This window comes from Homalodisca vitripennis, chromosome 1 (assembly GCF_021130785.1).
Source record: "Homalodisca vitripennis isolate AUS2020 chromosome 1, UT_GWSS_2.1, whole genome shotgun sequence".
Lineage (NCBI taxonomy): Eukaryota > Metazoa > Arthropoda > Insecta > Hemiptera > Cicadellidae > Homalodisca > Homalodisca vitripennis.
The window spans coordinates 118762707-118783000 of NC_060207.1; the positions used below are offsets into that span (position 1 = coordinate 118762707).

At 35.3% G+C, this 20294-nt stretch overlaps 1 protein-coding gene across 1 annotated transcript in view; it reads left to right on the top strand.

Annotated features, from left to right (window-relative positions):
* Positions 1–20294, top strand: part of LOC124352769 (nuclear pore complex protein Nup205-like) — a 54676-nt gene that overhangs the window by 14170 nt on the left and 20212 nt on the right. The window contains 8 exon segments of the mRNA XM_046802436.1: positions 8075–8293; positions 9471–9651; positions 11412–11548; positions 13535–13717; positions 16907–17010; positions 17122–17244; positions 17650–18002; positions 19207–19343. Coding sequence (XP_046658392.1) covers positions 8075–8293; positions 9471–9651; positions 11412–11548; positions 13535–13717; positions 16907–17010; positions 17122–17244; positions 17650–18002; positions 19207–19343 — 1437 coding nt within the window.

Genomic DNA, 20294 nt, shown 5'->3' on the forward strand with positions numbered 1-20294 from the left:
AAAAAGTTAACCCCTTTAATGTCAACATTCATACTGCAAAAAAATGCTGATATAAAAAAAAAAAACTGAAAATCTACTGAATAATACCAATTATATATATATATACAGTGTCGCTAAAAAGTTTAGGGACAGGCTTAAAAAAAAACACAAATTTCTGACAAAAGTTTGTTTTTAATGGAAACAAATATTTAAATTATACAAAATAGTAAAATGGACATGAATACATACAAATCAGTAATCAATAGGTCCTCCATTAGCTTTATAACATTCTTTGATCCGTTTTGGCATCGAATCAATGAGTGTCAGACAGTCTTCCTTCTTGATACTGATACTCCGCCATATCTGTGCCAACATGAACTTCAGTTCAGCTTTGTTCTTGGGTTTGTTCTTCGCTAGACGACTGGCCATGGTATTCTATAAATTTTCTATCGGATTAAGATCCGGGCTTCGTGGTGGCCACTTCAGAACCTCAACATCATGATTACTGAACCATTCTTGTGTGTGTCTTGATTTGTGGCACGGTGCATTGTCTTGTTGAAAGATGTAATTTTCACCAAGCAATTTATTGGCAGATGGTAACATGAATTCTTCTAGAGTTTGACAATATTTAATACTGTTCATTGTGCCTTCAACGAACTGAAGCTCCCCAGGACCCTCACTTGAAATGCAACCCCATATCATTACTGCTTCGCCACCGGCCTGAACTGCAGGCGCTACACATGCTGGTAGAAATTTTTCAGTATTGGTACGTCGTACCCTAATTCTGCGCCTTGGAAATAGTTCAAAACGGCTTTCATCAGAAAACAAAACACGCCGCCAAGCTTCTTTTGTCCACCCTAATCGAGCCTTGCACCAAACTTGGCGTGTCTTTTTGGCCTTGTCATTTAACAAAGGTTTGCGGATAGCGTAAAATGATTTCATACCTGCATCTCTAAGTCTGGAACTCACAGTTGCTACACTCACATTGTAACGATCATCATCTTGTTTCATGCTGCTTAGTAAATCAGGTGCACTTGCATTTCGGTCCTTTTTGCTCATCACGAGTAGCTTACGATCCTGCCGAGGCGTGGTTTTACGTGGCCTACCACTCCGCGGGGCATCAATCACGGTACCGGCTAGGTTAAAACGTCGCACTGTATTTTCAACACATGTTTTAGACACATGTAACTTGGATGCAATTGTTCGGTATGAACTACCGGTTTTATACATACCGATAACTTGCCATTTAATGTCCTCGGACACAGATGAGCGGCCCATAATCACAGCTTTAACTTTCACAAAACAGCGAAATAAACAAATCACAAAGAAGATTGCAGTACAACTGTCACAATGGCAGTGTGGAATGCGCGCGCAGGCTTGTTTCACAAAACAACCGCCAGAGGAACAATGACGTGCAGACCGCATGTCTGTAAATGAAGGCGTCTACTTGTAGAAGCGAAATTAAAACTCACATTTTTTGTTATAAAATGTTCGAAAATAAAATTTTTATTTGTACCCTGACCAGTTGAGTACAAAATTTATTTGTAACATGACATATTTTTTTAAATGATCATCATATTATAATAAAAGTACTGTGCAAGTTTCATTACAATATGGCAAGCCGTTAAGAAGTTATAAAAATAAAATATCTAAAAAACAAGGTTTTTTTGGCAGTTCCTTAAAATACATTAATGCATGCTTCTTCCACATTTTTGGAGATAAAATATTGAAATTTTGAATAAAAACTTGAATTGATGTCCTTAAAACAGCCAACAATCAATAGCATTGAGAAATTAGTTAGTTTAGGGCCAACTGTAACATTTCTCTTTCAGACAGGTGTCCCTAAACTTTCTAGCGACACTGTATATATATATTTCAATAAACATTGAATCACAAAAAGTACTTGCCGGGTTTCGACTCCCGGCGGAGCAAGTACTTTTTGTGATTCAATGTTTATTGAAATTAAATAAGGCTATTGCCATTTATACAATTTAAAGTAAATAAAAGTCGTTTGACAGGTGTTTGGTCTTCCGATCATATGTTAGTTTGCTTATTTAAACGCATATGTGACAGATACGGCCAAATACAAAATAATTGAATCGGAAAAAGTAAGCGCTCTGTGGTGTAATGGTAGCACATTCACCCGGCAAGTGAGAGATCCGGGTTCGACTCCCGGCGGAGCAAGTACTTTTTGTGATTCAATGTTTATTGAAATTAAATAAGGCTATTGCCATTTATACAATTTAAAGTAAATAAAAGTCGTTTGACAGGTGTTTGGTCTTCCGATCATATGTTAGTTTGCTTATTTAAACGCATATGTGACAGATACGGCCAAATACAAAATAATTGAATCGGAAAAAGTAAGCGCTCTGTGGTGTAATGGTAGCACATTCACCCGGCAAGTGAGAGATCCGGGTTCAACTCCCGGCGGAGCAAGTACTTTTTGTGATTCAATGTTTATTGAAATTAAATAAGGCTATTGCCATTTATACAATTTAAAGTATATATATATATACGATCATTCAAGTCGATTTCTCATAGAACTTCTCATACGTTCAAATACTCCCAGTTTCTGTCTTAATCTTATTACAGCCATTCCCTATTCTTTCCCTTAATATTTCAATACTTTCCGCATAGGGCTTGGTGTACCAAAGATTTAAGGTAACCCGAAACAAAAAAGTCAAGGGGTTCAGGTCGGAGACCTGGCAGGCCGAAATAGGACCACCAAGGAAGAATTTCTTTTAAAGTTTAAAAGTTTTTTAATTTTATTACATGTATAGTCTAGGTTTGTTTTTAAATACAGTACACTGGTTTACAAAATACAATCAATACAAAGTAAAGACTTTCAGTTCAATTTTTTCTTGATCAGTACTATTTTCTAGGATTGATAAGCTCCTCCATTAACCCATTCAAGACATTGGACGGGCAGTTTCCGTCCTTCACTTTGCGCGGCCCAACGACTAAAGACGGGCCACGCCCGTCCGCTAGACACGACATCGTCGTAGTTGAATATATTGCCGATAGATCGCAGATGCATTCACATTTGCTGCATATTTTGTTCTCAATATTCTAGTCTATGTTTTTCTTCTTCTTCGTTGCTGAAAATCATCTGATATTGCCTCAAATAATCTTGGCAAAACAGCTTTCTTTCGTTTGTAAACAGTCAAGGTGGCGTCTCGCGACCGGAATGATGTGTTCGTAAATTCGGATGATTTTGCGGCTTACGTTGTTAATGTTTTAGATGAAGTGGTGATGAGGAATGTGATAGTGAACAAGATGACATGATACATGAAAATAATTAAATGTCTGATGGTACAAACGTTGACAGCAGTGATAATGAAAGTGACGATAACCCACCGGCTAGGTCTTGTGATTTTGCGTGAAGTGTTGGACCAAATACTGTTAGTACAATGCGTTTTACCGGCAATGATGGAATAAATCCTATCATTTCGAGGTAGTTAAGAGAAAACTGCACTGAATCAGATGTGTTCAATCACTTCTGTGACGAAACCTGTTGGGCTCAGGTAACCCTTTGGTAGGCTTCCCGCTTGTAGAGAATCACCACTGCGCCTTCAAGGAAAGTTTTGGGGGCATTTTATTGAAAAGATACCTCCAACCACCAAAGCAAGGCCCTCAAGAAAATGTAAAGTTTGTGCCTCACAGGGGAAAAGAAGTGAAACAGTGTACCAATGTAAAAAGTGCACCAATGTAAAAAGTGCCGTGTTCCACTTCATCTGGGAACATGTTTTGAGGTGTTTCACACCCGAACCAACTTCTAAAGATGTATATTAAAAATTTGTAAATGGTGTAAATATATATAAAAAAAACTAACATTTTGTGTTCATACAATAACAAGGAATAACTAGAGTAAATGTATAATATTCATATCATGTTATACATTAAGTGTTATGCAATGTGCACCTGTTCTTACACGAAAGCATGGAAAATATCCAGTTCTGTAGTCCAAAAATTATAGTAATTTATTCAGTCACGAATGGGTTAATGTACGAAAAGGGTTTCACCCAAAACAGATTAAAAAAGGCCAGTGTGCACAGCAGCTGGCTGTTGTATGCAGGTGTACTGGTGAAAAATCACTCCCCAGGTTATCAAGTGTGCCAACACCCACAGAAATGCGTCCGTCTACATATACTTACTGCATAAATGCGTTTTGGACTCACTGATTTTTAGAACCTCCGCAAGCAGACGTTTTGTCTTGCGTATGTGCTAAACTCTTGTTACTTAACAGTTTGGTTAGTAAACAACTAATAAGTCTTTAGGTTTGTTACACTTTTTTAATAAAGGTAGATGCAATACATCCATTTTGGTTTGTGCTACCAAGTTTATTTTCAAATCTAATGTTAACCTTAGTGTAAGAGATGTTGTTCTGAGTAATTTCTCAGATATTTACAGATGTTTGTAAATTTAAATGTTATTTATTATTACAGCGTTTATTAATTACGACACTCTGAATTAGTAATCAATCACAATAAACCAACTTCTTGAAATGTAAATATATTTCTCACTCAAATTATTGTCCTCTGGCCACGAATTAATTTTGAGAAAGTCTCACTTGCAATAATACAATGCCATCGCAGGATTATGAAAACGAGCAATGGAGCAAGTTACGTTCTGTCTTCTGTCTGCAGCATTTTGTTATGTTTGATTTTATTTGAAAAGATTTATTAATGACATATTCTTTGATTTATGACTGCTTCATTGAACATCAAATTAATGTTCATTTACACTTTGATTGGGTTTTCATCTGTCATTCATTCAATCTTTGACTGTCAGGAAGTAGTCAGTTCACAATTTATTACTGTGATTTCAACACTGTAGAGACTGACAGCTCTATGTGTGGAGCTGCTAGGTTTTGCTTAGGTCATTAACCGTAATAAAAAACTCCTGTGGTTGGTATGAGAAACGTTGTTATAGAATAGAATAGAATAATGCTTTATTTCAGAACATCAAGTACAGAGAATGGTGTCAAGTATGTTGAGGTTAGACAATTCAATATTGGATGAATATACAATGTTATCATGTTCTTAAGTTAAGTCCACTGTCTGTTGGTCTTGTCAAGAAACTCTTCGATTGAGTAGACTGGATTATCTGTCAACCAGGAGCTCAATCTGTGTTTCAGCGCTTCGCCTGTCAGTAGCTTAAAGTCAGCAGGGAGAGATGGTTGTAGAGTTTAGCCCCGATGAATGATGGTGTTTTCTTTCATAAAGAGCTGTCCTATGTCTCGCAACGGGGATTCTTGATGAATGTCTAGTGTCATGAAAATGTAATCTTGTTTCTTTTGGGAGTCCTAATTTATCAACATGGAGTATGACTGCCTGTATGTAAATTGAGATTACTGTTTTAATTTTGAGGTTTTTAAATTCTTCTCGGCAACTGTCTCGTGCTTTTAGGTCTGCTATGGATCTTACAGCTGACTTCTGGATGGTGAGTATACGATTTAAGTTGGTAGTTGATGTGCCACCCCATACTACTATACCATACCTCAAGTATGTCTCAAATAAAGCAAAGTATGCCATCTTTGCTGCTTCTATGTTGCTGATGCATTTAATTCTTCTTATTACATAGAGAGCAGAGTTGAGTTTCTTGCACAGGATGTCAACATGTGGGCCCCATGTCAAATTTGAGTCTAGAGTGAGACCCAAAAGGTCAGTTTGGTCTGCAAGGTCAATATCAGGAAGGGCGCGGGATTTGTTCACCTCTTCTGCTGAAATTGATCTGTTTTTGTTTTAGAAGGGTTTGCTACCAAGTTATTTGTAAGGCAGTAGTCGTATGTCATGTTTAGGGCAATGTATGCACTGATGCTGATGTCCTCTGGTGTGTCTCCTTTCAGTAAAAGGGTTTGTGTCATCTGCGTACATCACCACCGAACTGTAGTCCTTGATGTAATCAGGGAAGTCATTTGTCAAAAGTATAAAAAGTACAGGCCCAAGCACCGATCCTTGTGGTACTCCTCTTTCAATCGAACGTAACTTTGATTTTTACTGTTCGAGTAACACCATTTTCCATGTAACTGAGCTCTACCAGTTGACTCCGTCCTCTGAGATAGCTTTCAAACCAGTGTTTTAGCAGTTTCCTGGACCCCTAGTGCCTCTAACTTATCAAGAATGATATCATGGCTAAGGCAGAGTCGAACGCTTTTGAGTAGTCAAGGAGAGCAGCAGTGGTGTATTTGCCTTTGTCAATGTGATCAATAATAAATTCTACTAGTCTGTTAAGGCTGTGGCTGTAGATCTACCCTTTAAAAAACCATGTTGGCAGTTAGTGAGGAGGTCAAGTTGTGTCAAATGGTCTATGAGTCTCTTCAGGACGATTTTCTCAAAGATTTTTGGAAAAGGTGGAAATTATTGAAATGGGGCGATAGTTACTTGAGGTTGGTTGAGATTCCTTTCTTCAGTTTTGGGTACACTTTTGATACTTTGAGAGCCGAGGGGAAAATGCCGCCTTTTGAAGGATTTGTTGGATAACATCAACAAGAGGAGCAATGATTGTTTCAGCACAGTGTTTTACTTAGCTTAGCAGAGATTTCATCTAGACCACTGGAGGTTTTTATTCTTCAGGGAGGAGATGATTTCCTTCAACTTCCCTCACAGTTGTGTCTGTTAGAATAAGCTTTGTCTGTGTTAGCCTAGGCCTAGGTAGGTGTTGTGACTCTAGTAGATGGTTGATTTAGGTTGCTAGCTGCTCTTAATGTGTCCTCTGCGATGTTTGAGAAATAGGTGTTGAGTTCTTCTACAATGTCTTCAGGTTTTTCTATGGTTTTCCCTTCAGTAATTAATTTGATGAGTGGATTGTTCTTCTCCCCTCTTTTTTGTAGCCCTCTCAGAGTTCACTATCTCTCCAAGCTGCTTTGGATTTATTGCTGGACTGCTGTATATGGTTTGCTGCACTCTCTTGCCTTAATTTCCTCAGTCTTAGGTCATATTGCTTCTTTTTACTAGCCATGGCAGATCTGTTTCTCTCTAGCCCTGTCAATTCATACATACGAAGCAACTGAAGATAGTCCTGCTTTAGTTGGGTAATTTTCTATGTCATTGTAGTTAACATAGGTTTTGCTTTTTCTCTGCCTAAGTTTCTTTAGTGGACATGCAGCATTTATTTCCATAGTCATAGTATTTAGAAGATTGTTATAGGCTTCATCGGCTGATATCGTTGAGTAGACTTCGGTCCCACATTTGTTGTGCAAGGCCAAGTTTAAGGTGGTTAAGTGTATTAACATTTATTTGTCTTCTGATTTGGGATGTCTGTCTTGGTTGCTCGTTGGTAATATCTAGCACACAAAAGTTGTCCTTTGTGATCTGATAGACCTGTATCAAGTATGTGCACTTTGAGGCTCTCTATGGGGAAGTTTGTACAAACACAATCAATCGAGGAAGCTGAGTGATAAGTAATTCTAGTTGGCCGGAAGGTTTAGTCTGTTAAAGTTATAAGCTGCTAGAGTTCTCTTCAAATCTGTTTTTGATTTGTGTACCTTTAAACAATCAATGTTTATGTCACCTACCAGAAACAACGCTACTTTTATGTGGTTCAGTTTGCTCTAAAAACTTGTGACAAAATTCTGAGTGCATCTTCTAAATTTGCTTGTGGGGGGTCTGTACACTCCAATTATAGTAATGTTGGTTTTACTGATGTTTAGGGCTGCTACTGCTATTTCACATGTAAGTTCCTCACTAAAATCTCCCACACTCATAGATTCTGCCTCAATCACTGTGTCATCTTTTGTGAAAATAACTACTCCTCCATATTTATGTTGTGTTCTGCAGAAATTTGTGACTAGCTTGTATCCAGGAATTATTGTATTCAACAATCATTCTGCTTTAGACCATGTTCTGTTAGTACTAATATGTTTTGGAGAGGTGTCATGTAATAAGTGGTTGAGTTGCTCTCTTTTGTTCTCTAGGTTTCCTTATGTTTTGGTGGAGGATACTAATTTTTGAAGAGTGTCTTTTTCCTTATTTCTTTACACATAATATAGTATGTTTCTAAATAGTATAAAATGTTTTACTCATAACTCTATGAAGCTCCACATTTGAAAAGATATACTCAAGAGCTATTCAGGAGTCGTGACCATGTGTTGTAGCCCAACAACAGATGCCCTATCACCCCGGTCTGACTCGTGGCCTGGTAGCTGTGCTACTGTACTACGATGGACGCAAAGCACTGGTCACTGCGCTGAGGATCTTACTACAGGCCAGGCACGGACTACTGTGGACAGTAGAAGCTGCTCCGGAGATAACCCATTATGTCACTACTTACACCAAAGATTTACTTGACAACGATCTCATTGTGAAAGTGCTTGGTTAGTTTAGCTTGTATTAACCTAAATCTATAATCCATAGAATATCAATATTTACAATGTGTTACTGCTTCTTCATTTCTTAAATTTATACTATTCTTATGACTTTTTTTATTATATTAAGGTTTTGTTTAAATTTCTCTTGGTAGTACAATATATGATAATACTATAGATATATAGAGGACTTATTTGGCTGAAATTCCCATCCTCTTTTTTTTCTTTTCTAATTATGTAACAGTTATATATCTGTACTAAAAATGGTGTGTGTGTGTGTGTGTGTATATATATATATATATATATATATATATATATATATACGAAAAATAACATTTTAATACCTATTTTTATAAATAACTTATGAAACAGGTTATGTTACAAATTAATTTAAATATTATATTATTTAACACATTTCATGTGAATATAAAAATCTCAATACTTTTTATCAAACAAGTGTATAAGACTTCAAACAAATAACAGTGCAAGTGAAAAATGTCTGCACTGTAAATAAGGTGAAATAATAAGAACACTTATTCTAGTGGTGAATTGTGAGACTAACATCTATAGTCATTACTAGATGGTTATAACTCATTCAAGTAAGGCCACTACATTACAAAAACATCAATAATATTTTGGAACTTGATTATCCACATTATTTGGGAGTATAGCCACACCATTTTTAATACATGATCCACACATACACTGTGTTGATAATATATATACACGTATACATGAGTCTCGGTGGAGCAAGTACTTTTTGTGATTCAATGTTTATTGAAATTAAATTTGGCTATAGCCATTTCTACAAATTTAATTAATGTAAATAAAAAGTCATTTAACAGGTTTTTTCTTCCGCTCATATGTTAGTTTGGTTATTGAAATGCATATGTGACAGATACGGCCAAATAAAAAATAATTGTAAAAAGTAAGGGCTCTGTGGTGTAATGGTAGCCCTTTAGTAATGGTAGCACGTTTTGGAGACCAGTGTAATCATTATTGATTATTTAAAAATTCACCATCATTTTGAAATCAATGATTTTTAATTATTTAAAAAAAAATTTTTTCCAATGCAATATATAGAATGTTGTTCTAATTTATGCCTCAGGATAACTTAAGAGTACTTCAAAATATTTTGCGTTACTTATGATTCTGCAGAAACTAAGAAATCATTGTTATTGTATAGGAGTGTTGGCATCACTGGATCTGGCCAAAGAAGTGGAGTTACTGCAGAATAATAGAGCATTGGGAGGCCCCAGACACCATCAGCAGGTGGTGCAACTGTATCAGGACATCAGACAGCAGTTGGCAGACGTTGTTTACCTGACAGCTGCTCAGAATGGACTGGCCAAGGAGCCCACAGATTGGTTTGTAACTCATATCATTGTTATTCCTTTAAACTATTATTAGAAATATCAGTTATTAGTTGATAATTAAAAGTCATTATAGTCTTCACTTGCATACTGAAAAACATTCAGGTATTTCACATGTACTCATAGAAAGTATCAGTGGTTAAATCATTCATTTATTCCTGGTTAGGTTTATTTCTTCATGATTAATCCTGAAAAATAATAAGATATTTCACCAGTACTTTCAACAATATATCAGACTTTAGACCAGGTATTGTGCCAAATGGCATTAAAAATATATATTGTGTAGATTCCTTCTTTAAATCAATAAAATATTCATTACTTAAACATTAAGAACAATAATGGTGTCATTATCAAAACATGGTTACAACCATGAGTTATTACAGTTAAGCAAAATAACCCTTATTCAATTGTAAAAAAATATGTATGTTACGGGACATAAAAACTTTCTAAATTTTAAATGAGTTTATTCGTCAGAAATTTGTGTAGTCCTTTCTTCATCAGTGTTCTCTTCGTTGTTATCAAAGTTTGTAGCTATAAAGCTTCCACCAGATGTTTATATTTCATGTTGTGAATGTGTTTATTCTCTCTTCTGGGCAATTCTTGCTTGGGAGTGTAAAGGATTACAGGCTAAATAATATAAAGTTACGTAACAGTTAATATGCTAATGTGATTAAGTTGATACAAGTAAGAGGTCTTTTCTGTCACCCTGTTATGTTTAATCATGAATCCTTCTCTTCCTGGCTGTTGATTGTTTCTATTGTAACTAGCCAGATAGTTGGGTGCTATATTTGGAATTGTATCATACAAGATTTTCATAAACTCTGGAAGGAAGTGTACTTGCTCTAGATTTATTATACTGATTCTCTGTAAAAAGTAAAACATTTATAAAAACACCATTTAAACTAGTGATTTTCGTTTCATTAATTCAAAGACGCAATAATAAATACATTTTATTTAAATCAAGATGGATGTCAAATGTACAAATTATTTTGATATGCACAGTTCTTCTTTTATGTATTTGCGAAAAATTATTAGTTTTTTTTTATTATTGTTACTTTCGTGGTTTTATTTAGTTTATTCTTTAAAAATATGAATAAAATATTAACAATTAATTAACAATTGATGTGAGACAGTTATATCTGATCCCTAGAGGACAAGAAAAAGAACCATATAAACAATAAAAACCATTTAACTTAACAAATTCTATGGAGAAGAATTGAAAAGGTTTACAAAATTGAACATGTTCAACAAATAAATTATTTTGCTTAACTGTAACAATTTATGGTTGTAACTATGTGTTGATAATGTCACCATTATTGTTTTTAATGTTTGTTTAAGTACTGAATATTTTATTGATTTAAGGAAGAAATCTACACAAACGTCTTTATATTTTTACTGCCATTTGTAAGCATTGAAAACATTTGTACCAATCTTAATTAATTATTTTCATGAGATAAAAGTTCCAAAATTGATACTTTGATGCTTATGTAAATATATGGACTTGGCAGAACGTTACAATTTCATTGAGAAAACTAAGAGAGTGTTTTTGTGTGCAAAAGTAACACCTCTCCCTTGCTAGAATTTATCTACAGTGATTGAAAATAAAATAATGTACAATTTATTATACTGTATTCAGATAATATTTTTGAAAAAATATTGAATCCATTTTCAGAACATTCATATGGAGTTTCCTATATGATTTCGGCAAGATAATAATAATGTTAATTTATATTTGATGTCCTATTCGGTTACAGCCTCATAGAGCAACTGCGGGTGACCAAACTGCAGGCTGACTCCAGTGGAGGAATTGATGGTGTTACACTTGCCCTACAGATGGCACTGCTCTATGTGTTAGATGTGGGTATCTTGCAGCGCCGTGAAGACGGAGAAGGTTAGTGCAGCATGGTTCATTGTCTAGTATAACTCAATAGTCTATTTAACTTTTTTTATTGTACATAAGTAATTTGAACATCTTTGAAAAACATTATGTTATTAATTTAAACTCAATCTAAACTATTTTTGTAAAAGTTTGTACAAATTCTATTGTTTACATTCTTATAGTTTACTATATAAATTATAAGCAAGTTTAGTCAGGTACAAATTTATTATCATATAATAATTATACATGACACGTACTTACTCTTTTTGTACCTTACTTACCAATAATTACAAATTTATGAGTCGTACTTTGGAGAAATATAGTAAAATTATCTTATCATTTAAGTTCAGCAGCCATTTTTTAGTGTCATTACAGGGACAAATAACAAGTGCTTGTATATTGCCAACAGAGTCTGACTCAAAAGCTAGGTGTACCCTGTATTGTGTTTTATCTCATAAAACAATGTTAAACTTTTAACATTTATGCTCTTCTATTTGATTGTAAAATATGGGAGATGTCTATCTATTCTTAACCCTCTCCCGGTCACATTAATTTCAGGCGCTCACGGCAGAACGAGACCTATTAATTCGCGGCGGCGCGTTACGGTGAGCGCTCAGCGGGCTATAAAATATTCTACGACATCAGAACCAACAGGCAAAGTGTGAGATGGCCCAAAATCACTGTAAAATAAATTTGGTTCTGTGTAAGTTATTGTGTGAGACCAGGGAGGGGGCACACGGCCGCATGTTTGTCGGCAACAACTAGTCGTCGGCTCGCCCGGCTCAAGGTCAGCAACATCGTTTGACTCACCCGCACTCTCCGAATCACTTTGTTCAGTCAGTAATATATTATCGTCAACATCATTCAAATCACCAACACTTAATGCATCACTAATATCACTATTACTACACACCTCCCGATCAATCTCACTGTTGCAAAGCGAACACCTAAAATCAGCCATATTTACCACTCAACTACTGCCAAAATAATAGATAATAATTCGTTGTAATGGTTTCAATACTAAGAAGTAGGACTCCGTATAGGCTAGAAACTGTAATAGTTCAAATTAATGCCGATGGGAGGCAGCACCAGACGGACACAGTTGGTAATGTAGATCGTGGCGATTCGTGGCGTTTGACCTTCAGTGGCTCGGAACAGTGCGTGGCGATTCATGGGTTGTGACCGGGAGAGGGTTAAAGATAAAATTAATACCCATCCAACTGGTTTTTAGTTTCTTAAGTGCATACTTTTAAATATATAAATGACGAAGTAGAAAAATATTGAGATTGTACTGAGATATCTTTTATAATTCTATAACTAAGAATAAGATTATATAAGTGTTAGAGTTTGACATTGTTCTTGTGGGGCTACAATTAAGGTACCAGTACAGCTGGCTATTAAGATGTTAGCACCTATTGGCTAGTAGCCTTTAATGTTTTCTAAAACTGGAATAAGAATTCTTTATGGCTTTTTGGCAATCTTAAGCAGTTAAGCAACTATGTATTCAACAAATTAATAATGACATAACATTAATTTCTGAGAAATAATATGTTATTCAGTTTTTGAAACACAGTATTGTTTCAATACCTTTAAGGTTTAAAGTTAAGCATTGTCTCTCTCCTTTTCATCTGTTAGTTTTAACTAACCTCTATGACTGAGACTAATATTGTGTATGCTAATCGAGTCTTGTTGTGTTAGGGTACTGAACGGTACAATCAGGGTCATCTGTGACAAAACAAAATGTAGCACAAAAATCTCGTGAACACCGGTTACTTCAATTGGGATTGATCCCAGATACTTGAATTGGTCTAGGATACTGATTGATTAGGATATCTAACAAAAAACCAATATTTGTACATTTTACACATTCTACATAATTATTCAACGTAAACTACACAGTTGTATCTTTAAAAATTCTGTTGTCTTAAACAACCAAATGTAATCTAATATCTCAGTTGTGAAACAATATTAAGATAATATATAACTGATCTATTACAGAACTGCTAGAGAAGATGCCTCTGATAAGTGACCCCAGATTCATGCCTGGCCTGCTGAAAGAGTTCTCCCCTCGTTTAACAGACAAAGTTTGGCAGTGTGAGGGTCTCAAGGCTCTTACTCAGCTGACCTTAGCAGTGACACTCACCTCGTTACGAGTGGCCCCTCCCAATATCCAACCTCAAGGTGAGTATTTTACTACTGTGGTAAACCTTGACCGTGGCACTCACATCCCTACTAGTCATCCTCTCCTAACATCCAGTCTCAAGGTTAGTATTTTACTACTATGGTAAACCTTGACCGTGACACTCACATCCCTACGAGTCATCTTCTCTTAACATCTAGCCTCAAAGTTAGTATCTTACTTCTGTGGTAAACCTTGACATTTTTGGAGCAGGTGACCTTAACAGTGACACTCTCTTCTGTGAGTGATTTATCCCGTACATCCTCTTGGTAAACTGTCTGGACCAGCTGACCTTGACAGTTACACTCACATCCCTATGAGTGATCCCTTGCTAAGGGTATGTCTTATTTCTGTGATAAACCTTAGTACTGGGTAGTAACACTCACTACGAGTGACCTCATATAAATATAAAGGTACAGTGGAACTGGGATAATTTATTCCTCAAGAAACTAGTACAATTTTTTGTACTATAGACAAATTAAAATTACTCAAGTGCCTTAAAAAGTGACACTTGAGTGTCGTAGCCACTTCCCAAAATCATATGCATAAATAACCAGGTTGTATTCTGTAAATTTGCTAAGATTTTGGAACTATCAACTATCGTACAGCAACTATTCAACACAGTTTCTTAATACAGTTTTAATTTTTTTTTCAATAAAATGAAAAAAATGCTGCACACATTCTATTATTGTTTACATAAAACTAAAACACATTAAAACTTGTTTTAGCTATAAAATATTTTTACTGTTTTACAAAAAATCAAGTTTGACCCATATCTTAGTGTACCTAGAGAAATTCAATGACCCTATGATTGTAGTATAAACTTCCAAAATTATATATCATAAATTGTTCTATAGCAAATACAATCTTATATAGTAGTGCAAACAAAAGTTATTTTACTTCAAAATGCAAGGAATTAGAGAAAATGTTATTGAAAAGTAATTATTAGATTTCTTTTTATTGAATATAGTTTCAACATAAAACATAAGTAGTATGGTAGTTATTAACTTTGTTCTACTTAAACATAAAAAGTTTATAAATAAGAAATGTTAAACCTGGTTTATAATATTTTTTTTTTTAACACACAGTTTTGGTACTAGCATTATTTGTTATATTTATTATAACTAACTATGTAATAGACCATAGAAGTTTAAATAAAATTCATATATAAACATAAAAGTATACAAACAAACACAGTATTGTAATATATACAATGCCACCATCGCTACCGCAGCACGGCCTACTGTTCACTAAAAATGAAGAACAAACACTATTCGTGAATAAACAGGAGTAAATAGTTGAAGAAGCTGTTATAGAGTAATGGCAATTTTTGAAAAAAATTAAACAGTTATAAATTGCTACAATTCTTTGTAGGATCTGCTGATCAGCAATCCAAAATTTTATCAATTTCAGAAGGCTGTAAGCAAAATAACCTCTAAGGATACTATAAAATTGGTTGAGTATAAATTTAACCTTCATACTGGAAGAAGATTTAGGAATACCAAAATCGTCAGTTTGTAACATTTTACACAAAGATTTAAAAATGAACCGTGTTTTGGCAAAATTGGTTCCTCGGCTGCTGACAGAAGACCAAAAGAACTATCGACTTGAAATCGCACAGGACAATCTGGATTTGATAAAAAGTGACCCAGGGCTATTTAAAAAAGTTATTACTGGTGATGATTCATGGGTTTATGGCTACGACCCTGAAACAAAGGCTCAATCTTCACAGTGGAAAACTCGCGAAGACCAACGATCGAAAAAAGCAAGACAAAGTCGAAGCAATGTCAAGACAATGCTGACAGTTTTTTTTTTTTACCAGGACGGCGTTGTTCATCACAAATATGCTCCAAGAGGCCAGACAGTGAATAAGGAGTGTTATCTTGAGGTCCTAAGGCGGCTACAAGATGCAGTGCGAAGGAAACGACCTGAACTTGGACAAGCCGTGACTGGATCCTGTACCATGACAACGCGCCAGCTCATCCTCAAATCTTATTCAGCGTTTCGTGGTCAAACACGACATCAACCAACTACGACAGCCTCCTTACAGTCCTGACATAGCTCCTTGTGACTTTTGGCTATTTCCGAAATTAAAAACTCCTTTGAAAGGAAAAAGATTTGACGATGTTAAACAAATAAAACAAAATGCGACGAAGGACCTGTTAGCCATTCCGCAAAATGAATTTAAGGAGTGTTTCCGGAAATGGGAGGAGCGTTGGAATAAGGTAGTGGCTTGTGGAGGGGAGTACTTTGAAGGGGACCAGATTGCCGTTGCCGCTGAGTAACGTCAGTTCATGCCAGACGTCAAGGTCAGATACTTTTTGGACACACCTTGTATATATGATCTTTTTTAAAGAAAATATTTAAAAAAATTATGCTGTATTATTTGACAAAAGCAAGTTTGTATTTAATACACCTTTTCTACCTCTTACTTGCTGAAGCCACGATGATTCAAACTTTACAGTACCTCATCATTCTTACAGTTGGAGAAATTTAGCTGTGCTCGTAGGGCCCAAATACTACCCTTTCAACAAATAAACGCTACCTGTGTGGCGGGTTGCGTTTACGTGCTAGCCGCTGAGATGAAGGCGCAACAATCTCTGTAACGACTTTAAACTCACGATTTCGATTTGTAGATTAGTATTAACAAATACGTTATTTTCAAAAACACATTAAACAACACTATAAAAACTGAAAAACAAGGATAAGTCCTATTATTGTTATTATTTGGTATTCTCTTATTATTTAATTCCACCACAATCAGCACTGTCACAAAACAGACTGATTGTAACAAGTGTGATGAGGTATTTGGGCCAATACGATTCCTGAAAGGAGGGTTTTACCCATGAGTCATAGGAAATGTTTTCGGGACGCAGCGCAAAATGATACCCCGCCATCCCTCCCGACTATTACCACACACACTCATGGTCACGCATGCAGCTAAAGTCTTTGAACTGTACCCGTGTTGGGAGCATGTGCTGAGAAATTTTCAGCTTTTATAAAATAATGAATGTCTGGTATTGACAGGCTCTATTAAGTTTGCAAAACTGGAAATAACAGCTTGGTGTTTAAGGTAAATACTAAGGGTAGTCGGAGGGTTAACAATATATCATGATTTTTCTGAATTTGTTTCAAACAAAAAGCTATAGTAGTGGTTGTATTTTATGTTACTTAGATATTTTATTTTACAGGTGTGTATGAAGAAGATGAAATATTAATAGACAGTGCGATTAACCTGAAAGTGTTTCAGTTTTTGAATAACACTTTTCTGCTGAATGAAACAATCCATAAAGAGGTAAGTTTATTGAAAAGTAAAAATAAAAAAAAACTTTATTTATTCTTAAATATTTTATATATTTTAAGAAGGTATGGTAAAGAAATAAAAATAAAATATTTTTCACTTTAGGAGTTTTATTTACGGAGATTGCACAACCTCTTGACTGACTTCATCATTCAAATGCCATTGAAATTGAAAGAGCTCCGTAACAAAGCTGAAGATGCTGCCAAGACTTACAACGCTTACATGCAGGTGAGCCTCAAATTAGTTAAGCAATTACCCCTGGAATTCCTTTATCACTTGTACTTTACTGAATTGTCCTTTATTGTGTTTACTAAGACTCATGTAGAAATTTTATGATAGAAAGATAATAAAGCAAAAAGATTCAAAACTACTTAGATTATTTTACAAATTCTTTCTTTGTGTTTATTGTTAATAACCATGCTGCGTTCTTGGTGTCATACTGTACTATGGAATTTATCTCATTTTTTTTCACCTTGGTCTTTTATATCATACTGTTTCTTCTTGGCTTTATGATTTTTTGTTAAATTAATTTTGAGTGGGAGTGTTTGCTGGTCAAGCTAGCAAACATGATTTGAGATAACCGTTAGGTGTATTTAAACATTTAAAAATAAAATTATTCTAATTTTACTGTAGGAAGGGCTGGATCCCCCCAGTAACCTGTCACGGAGCCTGGAGCAGCTATGGCTATCACTGTCTCGGTTGTATGGCAGTGACCCACTGTGCCTAGAACTCGAGCTGGACTATTGGCCGGGTGAGGGTGTGGCTCAGACCTATGCCTACCGCACGCCCCCGCGCCAAGTATCACTGTACAAGTTTGTCCGCCAAAGTTCCGAGGGACTGCCACCCACGCTGTTTGTTCCTTACATGAAGATGCTGGCATCCTTGGTATCCTGTCAGTCAGCGGCCCGCCAGGCCTTCAATCTCCTCAAGGTCAACAATAAACAGTCCACGATCACCTGGGACCACTTCTTCAACTCTCTTAACAAGTGAGGCTCGTATTATGGATCTTCCTCAAAACTGATAAGGGTTATAATTAAATCACATTACAAAACAAAAAGTACAGTACAGAAAAATGCTACCTTTCCATTGATAGTCCGCTATGATAAACAGTTGTGAATTAATTACAAAGTTTGTTTGGATAGTAAATTTCATTTCTGTTTGCTTCAAGCCTTCTTCATATTCTATAACATGCACACAAATTGCTCTGCACTAATGGCAGCAGCTGTTTGAGTTGGATATTTTTCTATTATAGTAAAACCCCAATTATTGGAATTTTGATCATCGAAAACTTGAGATGTAGTAAAAACAATTCCAGTAGCCTCACAATCGAGTAGGTACACAAAGAAAAAATAATTTAGGCAAGGGACATATCCGATATGATATTGACAGAACTTAAAATATTTATTTTAGGGGCTGTCAATGGAGGACAGCACCTCAATCCTCTCGCCACCGGGCAGATGTTCTCAATAAAAGCAATAAACCCCTCCCCCTAAAAACCATCCAAGCTTTCACTAGCCGTGCACCCAGTCATAACTATAGTGTTAGTAGATGAATCACCATCCTTCCATCCTTACATGACCCCTCTCTCAAACTGCCACCACCACCCCTTCCACATCTTATCTTGAAATATCAATGTTGTATTCACCAATCCTGCTGATAGCAACAAAGACTGTTTCAACCCTAGGCAAGTAGGTGAATTCTCTGTTGCCTGTGATTTTTTCAAAAATAAATAAGTTTATGTTTGTTTATAGATATAGTGTAAAATATTATCCTTGTTCTATATGTATTATAAAACAATAGAGTAATGTTATAATTTTAGTATACCTATGTATATTTCCCGGAAGTTCTTCATATTATCATGGAAATGTATGTTGACACATGTTCACCCCTATTATTTGTGGTAATTGAGGTGTTACTGGATCGAAATAGTTTAGTTTATTAAATCTCCAGCTGTCTGTGATGGATTAATTTTTCAGATTTCTGAATTTAAGATTTTATAATAAATATCCTACATGATTGAGTATAAGCATTACAAATGAGGTTATTCTAGTGCACACCTTATTTTGACATGTCCTTTATTCCTTTTTATGTTTTACTGTGTCTCCCTCCCCACAATGATTTATATTTTTAAGTATTTGTCTATCCAAATTGTTTTTCAATAAAGTTATTAAAATAGTAACATATTGCCAGGTACTATACCAGTTTGAGGCAGGAGTTGCCCCCCATGACTGACACAGTGTACCGACATCGCAGCTACCCGAAGGGCATCACTCCACTGGAGATTCAAGGGCTACAATCTGTCCTTGCCCTTGTCCGCACAGTAGCAGGTCAGTATGCTTACAATCCAAGGTTGGAAAGGTAATCACAGTTTATACACATTTGGCATTATAATTTTCCAATAATTAATACATATCTATAAAATAATTTTTCTTATGTTGTTTGAAAAATAAGCATTGTAATTTTTAAAGTAACAAATGTATTATAGTAACAAAAATTAAAGTATAGCATACAAATCATAAGAGATTAGTTCAATGTTAAACCGTTGGTGCCGTTATGCAACAGTTCCATGATGGCTACTTTTTAGTGTGTAATTATTTACTGAACTTATAAATTTGTGTAATAATATCTAAAATAATCATATTGTCATTAATACGTAATATTATTTATGAAAATAATTCTCCATAAAGATGTAATATGAAATATTTTACCGTTTTTTAAATATATCATATAAAAAATAGTCTTATTTGATAGTCATGCCTTTGCCAATATGCTAGTTAGAGTGATAATTAATCTTGTACTAAGGGTGTATAAGTATTTTAAAATATGAGTTGAATGCAGTACATGATCTATTATTTCATTTCAAATACAAAGTATGACTCAGTGGTTTTGGTTAATCAAATTGGAACCACAGCGTGATAAGTCTCTGGGGTTGTGATCAATTGGGGAGAGAATGCGGGGGAAGTCCACACACACACATGATCTGTGTGAATTCAAATGCTGAGATAACAACCGGTCCCACTCACCTTGCTCCTTTCACTGAAAAACCATAACTTCTGACATGGTGGAAGAGTTTAAATTTCTTCAGGAGCATATTACAAACAATCCACTGATGAGAAACATTTACTAACAATGCAAAGGTTTAAGCAGTTGAGTTGGGACTGCTATTGACTGCATGTGAAACAACCTGTCACCACGTCAAACACTCAGTAAATCTAGCTTAATTGCTAAATCAGTAGGCATAAACTAATAATGAAAGTGAGTTCTCACAAAAAAAAAGG